At 52.7% G+C, this 11756-nt stretch overlaps 1 protein-coding gene across 1 annotated transcript in view; it reads left to right on the forward strand.

The window, feature by feature from the left end:
- Nucleotides 1-2402: 2402 nt before the first annotated feature.
- Nucleotides 2403-11756, forward strand: part of LOC120904599 (protein pangolin, isoforms A/H/I/S-like) — a 29207-nt gene continuing 19853 nt past the window's right edge. The window contains exon 1 of the mRNA XM_040314706.1: nucleotides 2403-7226. Coding sequence (XP_040170640.1) covers nucleotides 4414-7226 — 2813 coding nt within the window. The 5' untranslated portion in view covers nucleotides 2403-4413. The remainder of the gene's footprint in view (nucleotides 7227-11756) is intronic.

Consider the following 11756-nt stretch of genomic DNA (forward strand, 5'->3'; position numbering starts at 1 on the left):
ACGACAGCCTGCAGGCAGACGCCGGACCGAATGTGCGAAGAATTTCCAATCCAATTCCCTGGAAGCCCTCATATACGCATCATTTCCAGCGCGTCTGCGGTGACCTTTCGCCGTGTTCACAACCTGCCACAATGTGTGGTGTCGCTGGTAAGAAGCTGCAAGCCGTTTTTGATTATCACACATTGCCCATCGCACACCATTTCGATAGACAATAAATAACAACAGAAATGCTTATGCGGAGAACGAGGAAAAAAGCTTGTTATGCGTCCAAACGCCTTGGTCGCTTGTAGGTGAGCTACGCAAACAACGGAGAAAGAGGAAGTGAAACCATTGAAAATGCTGGAGGACTAGTGCGTGCGAAGGACGGCAGGGAACACAATCCGTAGAATGACCGTCCCGAATCCCGGGCCCAGGGTGAACCGTACCAAATACCGAGAAATATATTCGTTCTGGTAGATTAAAAAGTAAACATTCGAAAGACGTCGTACAGACACCAGCAAAAAAAAGGACTCGCTCCCCTGGATGCCGTACGACGATCGAGCCCTTCCGAGTCAGGATCGAGGTGTAAATAATATCCTTCGAGCTCTACCGTCTTGCGCCTCGTCCCGTCCGTTCCCGGGCCCCTATTTTGTGCATCCACCAATCGGCCAGTTTGCGTAGGACTTCGCTATCGCTTTCACGCATTCTGGAAACCCTTGGACAAGCCTGTGAACCCTGCGGGCCCGGCGGTGCACCAACAACGCAGCTTTTCTTCCTCCAAGAGACGCTGCAGGCAAGCAAAAAGGATGGGACAAAGATAAACAAGTGCGTACCAATAATAGATATTGAACCATATTTGCACAGCATGATAACAAAAGGTTTTACTATTTATTTGTACCTTTCCCTCCCTGCCAGTCTGCCTGCGATTGAGTCTGATTTTTGTCGCGTCGGGGGACTAATTTCTTCCCTGTTATTTTTTTATGTCGATGTGGCCCTTTGCGTCGTCTTTACCTGTCCGTTGGGCCAGCGACGGGCGACGGGGACACTCGGGCCCGGACGGAGTGTGTGTGCTTGGGCGGTGGTCTGCCGCGACACCATGGCGCGACCAACGGGAAAACAGTGCACCCCGTCTGCAGTGACATTTAAAAAGTGCATTTACAAGCCCGTGGCGACGGTGTACATAGAGACGGGGTTCGACCACCGTCGAGGTGCGATGAAGCTGACCAGAAATGCAAACAAGGCAATACGTTTGTTTTGTTTAAGAATGTTCTACCTACGGGGTCCTCGATCGATCCCCACAGCCGACTCCAACTGGCACAGCGTGCAGTTTCAGGGAAAGCTTATCCCGCCACAGATGCTGTGAGCGGGAAATAAAAACCCACAAACCATGAACACGTGACATCTATTGTTTTGCTTGCTTTGGCCTTCGTTTATGGTTTGTTTCATTTACAAGAATGTACAAGCTTTCTAGCATTAAGACGGACTTTTCTCGACGCACTTTTCGATTATTTATTTTATATTGCAAGCACATGTTGCTGTGTATTGAGGTTTTACCACCTATTTTTTATTATCTTTGAATGGCGTATAATTTCATAAAACGGATGTCAAAACCTCTTCTCCAATTACAGCCTTTGGTATTGTTCCTTTGTCGTCACATTAGTTCGATCATTTCAGTGCCTATAACTTACATTGCTATTCAATGTTATGTTTGACACTCGTTTCCTTTTTCCTGAATTCTGTAAGCAACTTTTTTTTAACTTTTGTTGGATGACATAAAGCGAATAAATGGTAAAATATTTGTATTGAACAATTTTATAAAAAAAATCGATTTTTAATTGTATAGGAAACTACTTTCAAAAACGATAGCTTCCTATTTATTTGCGTATTGCTTTTTATTATCTTTCCTTGACATTTCTTAAATATCATTAACTCCACAGCATAGTGAATTATGATTGTGTACAATTAATTCAAATAAAAAAAAAAGATCAAATTGCAGAAAAATAAAATTCAAATTTAAACCACCTTCGATCGTTCGTTTTCGCCAGCGAGCGTTTACACGGAGGAGTTTAATACTTCCTATTATTTTAATCTTTAATTCACGATTTTAAAGGAAAGAACTCAAACGAAAATGCCTTTAAAATTATTTTAAAATATTGAACTTCATTCCATTGCATATTTTAGCGCCGATTCGCGTTTATGAAGAAAACTTTGAATATTTTTAACACCATGTATGCAACCGACCTAATGTGCGCCCGCGTTTTTCAATCCCAAACGTCAGCGCCATGTTGGAAGCACTTCGGCAATCTTCGGGTCTCGCATTTTTCGCTCTGGAATTTGACGTCGGGTTGATGGGCCCGCGCGGGGAAAGAAACGGTGCAGCCGGAGGAAACGCACCATGAGATGACGAGAGAGGAACGTCACCTGCTCTCTCTCATTCATTTTCTCACCACCATCGGAGTCAGTTCGCTCGCGATCGGCGCGCGCAAGAACAAAAACAAGACGAAAAACATTCAAAAACGCACGGAAAATTGGGAAAACAATCGTTCGGAAAATTGGGAAAACGTTCGCGACCGAGCAGTGCATGTGCCTAACGTCTTCTACCACACGCAGGTCAAGAGCGGCAGGTGCGCCAGCCCAGAATCAGCGCAAGTGTACAAGTGCCGTCGGGAATCGTAACGATGCTGTGAAGGTGTTGATCCGACTGATCCGATTTATTTTTTCACCCCAACGCACGAGAACCAACAACCCCGAGTGTCGCCGTGCAGTGTCCCCTGTGGTGTCGCTACTTGCCGCAGCTCTGCGGCCCGCAACATAGCCACCGTGTGGCTGCACCGTGAAAGAAAAGAAGAAAAAAACAAGGTGTGTCTTATCGTCGTGGTGATTCGCGGTTGTGCGAGATGTGCTCCGGTTCCGGGTGCTTGTGCGGGAACGTGATGTGAATGGTGCAAAACAACGGCGCACATACAAGTCGCTAACAAGCCGTTAAGAATCAGCTTCCCGCGCCTCCGCCACCCGGCTCAAGTGTGTCTCGCTCCGTGTTGAAGCTAAGTCAATAGCCCAGGCCGTCGCAGTAGTGTGCGGATGTTGTGCTCGTAGCCGTGGAAGCTATAAAGGGAGATAAAAAGAAGTCTCAATTCCGCGGCCGGAGATTCGCCCCATTTGTCGAGAGTCGGTGTCTCGCGTACGCGATCCGTAGATTCCGTCCAGTGCCAGTGGCGAGTAGAAAAAAAAACAACCAAAAGCATCCTGAGCGTGCGTTGCGGTGAAGGCCATTTTCTATCGCAACAAATGTCATAATAATAGTAAAACGCACGCAGACAGGCCTCTATTACTCATCAAACGCCCCGCGAGTGCTCGAGTGTGTGCGTCGTGTCCTCAACCCGTCGGTGTCGGTTCTAACCGCTGTGTGTCGAGAAGCTCTTTGTCGCGCCAGGAGTGTGTGGAAGAATCCAAGTGTGTGTACATCGGCTAATTCCGCGAGGAGATGATGACGGCATCGTCCCGTCGCCCGGTAAGATCAGCTAGCCGTGGGTCGTGAATGCCGCAGTCGCGTCACATGCGGAACGCATTAGCATCAGCGCGGGCCGCTGCGCTTTGCTAATCTGCCGCTGCCGGGGACACACCGGAACATGGTCGGACCGTCGAGCGCGTTCGCTCGGTCTCAGCCACGGAGCAGGAGCGGAACATCCGCGGAGGACGACGGCCGGGGCCGCATTCGATGGCGCCGATAGACCTCCGACCGGCAACGGATTGGCAAATACACAGACACCGCAAAATCCGGCGCACTCCGGCGGACTCGGCCGCTGGCGAACAAAGTGACGTGTGAGTGCAGTGCGTGCGCGTGTGTGTGGGTGTGCGTAAAGGGGGAAATTTGCATCTGCGAGGCGCCACCCAGAGGGGCCGGGCCTGCATACTCGAAGGTGTGTAGCGTGTGTGAGAGCGTGTGCCGACTAGGAAAACCCGAACGGGGGAAGCCGTAGGCAAAAAGTGCAATTTGCAGTGTGCAAACGAGAAGAAGAAAAGAGAAAAGGCCCCCGTTTTTGTGCGTTTGTGAGCGAAGAAGCCACCTAGAGGGAGCAAGTGCAAAACCGTGCTAAAGAAGGAATAGTGTCAAGGGCCCCTTTACAACAACAGCAGCGGCAGCAACAGCAGAAGTCGTGCCTTTTGTGGGGAGACGAATGCGACGAATGCGAAGAGGAGTCTAATGATTAGTGTTTCTGTTGTAGGGCCCAGCTAGTATCCAGCATTCGAATTCCAAGTGCCTTATTCTATGCGAGTGCGTGTAAGAGATCGTTACGATCACATTTTGCTATATAGTATAGTAATTGCATATATTAGTGTGCGCGTGTGCGATCGTACGGTCGAGAGAAAGCGTTTGTAATTTATTAGTGATTCTATAGTGGTGGCATTCAAGCCGCGAATAATTGTGCAACAATGCCACACAACAGCTCGACCGGCGATGAGCTGGGCAGTACGGACGAGGTGAAGGTGTTCAAGGACGAGGGCGACCGGGACGACGAGAAGCTGTCCGAGAACCTGCTGGAGGAGAAGTCCAGCCTGATCGATCTGACCGAGAGCGAGGAGAAGACGGTCAAGAATGGAACCACCCGCCACGAAAGCTCCAACACCCTCTACGGCGGAAGCGGAGGCCCCGGTGGCGCGGCCGGCCCGGGCAGTAAGCTGCCGCACGGTGCGCCACATCCCGGCTTCAACATGGGCTACATCGTGCCGCCCTACTCCTACCCCAATGGAGCGGCCGGTGGCCTGCCGGTGTCGATGGCAAACAAGATGAGCTTGCCGCCCTTTTTCTGCCACAACGGCGACCATTTGTCGTCGCCACCGCCGGCGCACTGTGGCATCCTGCCGTACCAGCTCGACCCGAAGACGATGAGCCTGACGAGGCCTCCGCTGTACAGCTTTCCCACCAGCCAGTACCCGTACCCGATGATCAGTCCGGACATGCTGCCGGTGGCTTCCTCCTGGCATTCGCCCTCGCTCTACAGCCCTGCCGCCGGCTTCCGCACGCCCTATCCCTCCTCGCTGCAGATCTACACGTCGCTGTCGAGTGATTTCTACCGATACTCGCCCACCCTGCTTCCGCCGAGCATCCACCCTTCCCATCCGGTGCTGAATTCGGGCCATCCGGCCATCATCACGCCCGGTCCGAAGCAGGACATATCCGGCAGTGGCGGATCGTCGCATCGTGGTGGCGACCGGCAGGGAGCGTCGATCAAGCTAGAATCCTCCTCGGCCGGGAACGATCACGACAGCTCGTCCGGCCATCATCATCACCATCGGTCGTCCTCCTCCTCCTACCATCATCACCGATCGGGCGGATCGCATGGTGATCAGCACAGTAATAACAACAACAGCAACCATCACACGAACCACAACCATCACAACCACCACCAAAACCACCACAACAACAACAACGGCAGTGGTGGCGGCGGCGGCGGCCACAAGCATCAGTCGCTGGCGGAGCGGGAAGCGGCCCTGGAGAAGAAGCGCAGCCACGTGAAGAAGCCGCTGAACGCGTTCATGCTGTACATGAAGGAGATGCGGGCGAAGGTGGTGGCCGAGTGTACGCTCAAGGAGTCGGCCGCCATTAACCAAATTCTGGGCCGCAAGTGGCACTCGCTGTCGCGGGAGGAGCAGAGCGTGTACTACGACAAGGCGCGCCAGGAGCGGCAGCTGCACATGGAGCTGTATCCGGGCTGGACGGCCCGGGACAACTACGGGTATGGGGCGAAGAAGAAGAAGAGGAAAAAGGACCGCAGTCCGGCGGATCCGGGCGGGAACAGCATGAAGAAGTGCCGGGCACGGTACGGGCTGGACCAGCAGAACCAGTGGTGCAAACCCTGTCGGCGTAAGAAGAAGTGCATCCGGTACAAGGAAGCGGGCGGAGGGGATCGGGGAGGCGATGGCAGTAGCGATCGCGAAGGAGGCCGAGACCGGGGCGATGGATCGGATGACGCGATCGGAAGCTGTGGAAGTATGGAGGACGATAGCAGCAAATCACCCGGCGAGGAGGATGAGGATCGCGAATCGATCAACCAGTCCCTGTCGAGTCCGCGGTGCCTGAGCGTGCTGTCCAGTCTGCAGTCGCCGTCGACGAGCATTGCGTCGCCGTTAAATCTGCTCGCCAGTCCGGCCACGCCGACCAACTTCTACCACCACCACGATCATCTCGGGCTCGCGTCCATGATCGCGTCCGCGCAGCAGCAGCACCAGCAGCAGCAGCTCCAGCAGCAGCTCCAGCAGCACCAGCAGCAGCAGCAACAGCATTACCTCCACCAGCACCATCACCATCATCATCACCATCATCAGCAGGCGGCGGCGGCGGCCGCAGTGGCCGCAGCCGCCCTCCAGAACGTGAGCGACAAGCTGAACAACATCAGCAACGATTCGGGCATCGGCGGGTCGCAGCTGAACAACAGCTACAGCAACAACTTCAGCCCGTACAACAACCACCACACGATGCGCACCAACTCGTCCTCTTCGTCGGCGAGCAATGGCAACGGGGGCGGTGGCGGTGGCGGTGGCGCTAGCGGTAACCTCAACAACAGCAGCTCCTCCAGCACGACCAATGGCACGGGCGGTGGCGGTGGGCTGGGGAAAAGTCCTACCGCAATGCTACTCCCACCAACACCCTCCACTCCGACCCTTGCCCCACCCACGCCATCCTCCTCATCGTCTTCGTCCTCGTCGTCCTCGTCCTCGTCCTCGTCCTCGCTGTCCTCCTCGTCGTCTTCCACCCCATCGCTCCAGATTCCGCCCCATCTGCAGCAGCTTAATCTGAAGACGTCACCGCCCCTGCTGCCCAACACGCCGCCCTCGTCCGGCGGCTCGTCCGTGTCCTCCACGACGGCGCTCACCATCAAGGAGGAGCTCCCCGACAGCAGCACCGGCAACGGCCCGATGGGTTCGCCCTCGTCCGGCTCGCTGCATCCGACGTCCTCCTCCAGTCCGCCGACAACCACCGGCGTTGGCGGCGGCGGCGGCGGGTTCCTGCTGCATCCTGCCCACCATCATCACCACCTCGCCTCCCTCCATCAGCTCGGCCATACGCAGCTTCACGCGACCAGCAAAACCAACGGTGATCTCTCCCCAACGACGACGACGACGGCGGCTGGCACGGCGGGTGGGGTATCCAACAGCGGCGACGGCGGTCCAGCAGTCCTCATCAACGGCAGCACCAGCCGGAGCAGCAGCAGCAACAGCAGCAGTAGTCAAATCGCTAGTGATAGGTAGTGTACCGATAAACAAACAAACAAACAAACAAACAAACAAACAAACGAAACATCACACACCCCACACACACTATACTACACTGTCCTCAACTCCCAAATCCTACCCACTTCCCTCAAGCCCGAATGTCCTTTTCCTTCGTTTCCCATGTGCAGTGGCGGGCTTCCTGCAGTACGGTTCTTCCATTGTTGTAGTTGTTGTTATGTTTAGCGCGCGGGAAAGTTGTGTAAATGTTTAGCTTAACTGTTTTGTGGCCTTAAACCCCAAGGGATCCCCGGGGGGGTGGGGACTATTGTGCGCTATCATCCTGCGGCTCCAGGCTGCCGGGCGAAGGTCGTCGTTCTCCGTCTGTGCGTTTTCTTTTTAAATATCTTGTCCCGTGATAATATTCCTCTAGATGGATTTATGTATGTATGTTTGTATGTATGTAATATGTATTGCATGTATGCTGTGCGTGCGTGCCCCAAACTGTTAATAGTTGTAAAGCTCTCCCTGTGTTAAGTTAGTCAGTCTCTATGTGTACATTGTTAGTTGTCCTCGTGTGCTTTAGAATAAACCCCGTTAGCAAGAGCCGAACCGGAGTCAGGTGTAGCGAAAGGGCAATCATTATTAGCGTTGTCGATGCGTGCAGATTTGAAATGTAGTCCCTTGCTACTTGCAGTAGCCCGCGATGGCTGAGCGTTTTGTCCTCAGTGTTTAGATGGTTAGCAACGCAGCGAAGGTTACAAAAGAAGGGATAATTTAGAGAAAAAAATATCTAATTGACGATATAAAAGACTGAAAGCCAACAAGCGACCAACCAACAAACGGTTCGATCAGTGATGCAAGATTAACACACTCTCACCAGAGAAACGAAGCAAAAAGAAGAGAAGTACAATCACGAACGGACCAACAACAACAAAACCCCGCGTCGTTGTGTAGTGTGAAACGGAGAATCAAAAAAGCAAAACATGTAAAAAGGCAGAATAAAGTGTACGCATGCTTGTCTGCATGCGTATGTCGCTCTCGTAATGTGCGTCTGATGCGTGGAAACGATCAATCTGTCTTCCGAGAAAACGAGCAAAACTGCGGGCGAAGCAGCGAGTGGTAGGAAGGGTGGTGGTGGGTAGCTGGGTTGTGCAGCTCGGGGTAAAGGGCACGGGACGAAGGCAGGAGCGACAGTCCGGGGCACCCGAAAAAAGAACGCTGGTAAGAAACCCCTGAGCTTGGTGGTTGATGGCGCAGGTTGCAGGTGTGTGAGTGCAGAGGGAGTGAAAATCAGTGGAATGCTTTGGGATGAGGATCGTAGGCTCGCGTTGCTTTTTTCCCTTTCTCCTGTCGTGGGAGGCATACGCATACAGGCACGTATATCCCGGGCGAGCGGGGCAGGGGGGGTGACCGAAAGGACGAGGGCAGGGAACGAATTTCCAAAACAAGTTTTTCCCTCTCATTCATTCCCGGGGTGATTCCGGGTTGTTTTCGTTTCCAACCCCGTTGCGCCCCCGTCTGGGGAGTGGACGATGCCTGCAGCGGCATGGAGCGGAGACGGGAAGGGAACGATGAAATGATTGGATGAGTTGTTTTTTTTCCCTCTCAATTTTTGTTGGGCTTGATTTCGAGAAAGCTCAGAAACAATCTGATCGCAAGAAGCGAAGAGATCGAGAATGGAAACGAGCTCCGGAGCGAGCTGCGAAGGAGGAGAAGAGAGCGCGCAGCGAAGAAACGGTGGAGGAAAGAACAAAATCAATCAAGTGTGTGATAGTAGAAACACACAACACAACTTGGGACTAGGAAAGGACCTGAAAAAACGTTGTGAAATATAATGAGATGAGCAGGATGAGGACGATAAAGGAGAAATGAGAGAAAAAGAACAACGAAAAAATCCCTGCCCAAGCGTCGCGGCCCAAATCAGCAGGAGACAACCGAGCCCGAGATCACCGGGGGAGAGAGCGAAAAGGATGGACGACGCTAAATGGGAACGGGGAGTGAGGGCAACGGGCCAGGAGGGCGAGGGCATGGGGGTGTTTGGCAGGTTCGTTGGCTGGTTTGGTTGGGTTTCGGGAGAAGCGATGAGCAGAAGGAGAAGCAATAATGGAGGAAAGCCAAAGGAACGGAACATAGAACATGGTTCTGGAGGACCATAACCAGCCCCGAAAGGTCGTAAAGAAACGAGATGATCGCTGGGTAGAATCAGGAGGAGCAAGATCGCAGAGCAGTGTGTGCAAGAACACAGGAAAGGAAGCAATAATACTTTTTTCGTCATTCGTTAAAAAGGCTACACGAAAAAACGCAAAACAACAACCCTAGCCCTGGCCGGGGCAGGCCTGTCCCCGGGGCCAACGGCGTCCACAGCACACAGCGCCAGACACACACTCGCACACAGCGGGTCGATAGGGGTGGAAAGTATTGCTGGGCAGGGGGGCATGGATTGCAGGAGCGGTGGAATAACGAAGAATTTATGAAGTGTCAGTACACACAGCCTCCCTCGTTTGGCTGTGGAACGGAGGCGATTCAGGCGAGGGGAGGGCGATGGAAACGTTGCGGTGTTGTGTTGGGGTGGTGGAGCAGCATCCAAGTGAGTAAGAAAGAGAGAGGGAGACACACACACACTCACACTCAAACTCATGCGCGGCTGGCTCCAAACTCCAGCCGATCTCCAGCCGGGCGCGCAGCCGCGCACGCTGTGGCGAGGAGCCTTGAATGGCTGAAGAAGGACGATCCCCGGTGGAACCAGAGTGTGTTGGAGGGAGGTGAAGGGGCTGCCACGGAACGACAGCGAATATTTCATGTCTCGCGCGAAACGGGAAGTACGTACGTACGCGATCGTCTGCTGTGTGGACGATTTTCCACTCGCTTGGTTGGGTGTGCAGCCGGGGTTGGGCAAGAGGTCGCCGCGGCGCAAGGAAAGAGTTAACCGGGTTCATTTGTGATTTGTCTTCCACCTTTATTCTCTTTTAAAAGTTTGGAAGAAAGAAAAAAAAGAACGCTACTTTTTACCTCTCTTTCGCCTTCCTTTTCTTTTCCATCCGTTTTTTTTTCTTTTCTTTTCTTTTCTTTTTTTGCACAATTTCAACCGTCCCCAATTCACGGATGCTGCTGCTCTCGTGGGGTACGTGGGACTTGCACGGAGATGGATGGATAATTGCGCCTTTCAAGTAGTTTGGCCACCGCTGCCACCGCTCCTGCCTGTTTCATCGTTGCTGCGGTCGATCGGTCGCCTCGGTCGGTCGCTTCTTCATGGCCAGGCAGGGCAATGTCGATCGGCGGACTTCTCTCCGGCCCGGACGCTGCCCTTCCCCACTGCTCCGGTCGATTAATGGACAATCGAGATGGCGTTCTGGCTTCCCTCGAAATTCGTGTCGTATTTTTTCTCCCTTTTCCTGTAGGGAAGAACCGTGAAATCTCGTTAATTATCGGTTATTGTTGGTAGAAGGTGGTTAACGATCGACGAGTGATATTGAAATGTGTGAATTTGACGATTGTACACTGACCTGTTTGGGTTGAAGGGTGTGTATGTGTGTGAGAGAAAGAGAGAGCCGTGTGCCGGTCACGGTACGGTTGTGAGTGGCTAGTGCATGCGCACGATAATCATGAGGGCAGAATAGATCATCGATCATCATTTCCCGATTGTGCGGGCGTCTCTTTCGCACCCCGTCGGAATGTGAAAAGTTCCTCTTTTTTTCGAAGCCGTACAGAGTAAAAGCTTTTCCCAGTACGGCAACCATGGCGCGCGATCGCAATCGACCGATGGTTGGGGCAGAATGTTTTAAGCTGTTTGTTAAGGAATAGCTTCATCTTCGGTCCACTGTTGATCTTTCCTCTTCGGCTGATTTTGTTTTATTTCTCCCAAAATGGAATAAACTTCTTAACCATCTACCATCGGCTTGGGTCGGCAAAACCTGGCCGAGCCGGCATGCTGCCATAAAAAGGGTCATTTTGTTGCAATTTGTAAAACCAATTTCACATTTTATGGTTTCTGCTTGTATATTTTGGACGAAATGGCGCATATACGATTGCTCTGGCCGCTTTGTCCGATAAATAAGGTGCGCGGAAAGCCGATCGGCTAAAGATCCCCTCGACCGGTCGCGATCGGATGGCTGGAGTGGAGCCTTCCTGCGCTCGCATGGGCAGCGTTGCGGAAGGTGATAGCCGGGCAGGCTGTAAAGTCTTTGATCCGGCAGTAACTTTTATTGGGTGCAGGATCACTCGAGCTTTGCAGAAAAACAAAGAAACATGCAAACCCTTCCACCGCTTCCCAGCCTTCCATCGCCATGGCGTTGTGGACGAATGGTTTTTGGGGATCTTGCTTCCCGCCATAGTGAAACAATCTTTTCTCCTTCTCCCTGGATATGGCGACGTCTGCATCGCACGGTACCGCCCTCTCCCTTTTTTTACTACTACTATTTCACAAAAGCGGAAATACCAAAAGAGGATCGATTTATGGTGACGAATGAGAAGCCATTAGAGAAATATGAGCCTCTTTCCTCCTCGACATCACTTCACCCAGCGCTGAGGCGGAGCGAGCGCCGTGTACCTTTGTAAGCTCCATT

Source organism: Anopheles arabiensis, chromosome 3, assembly GCF_016920715.1.
Source record: "Anopheles arabiensis isolate DONGOLA chromosome 3, AaraD3, whole genome shotgun sequence".
NCBI lineage: Eukaryota > Metazoa > Arthropoda > Insecta > Diptera > Culicidae > Anopheles > Anopheles arabiensis.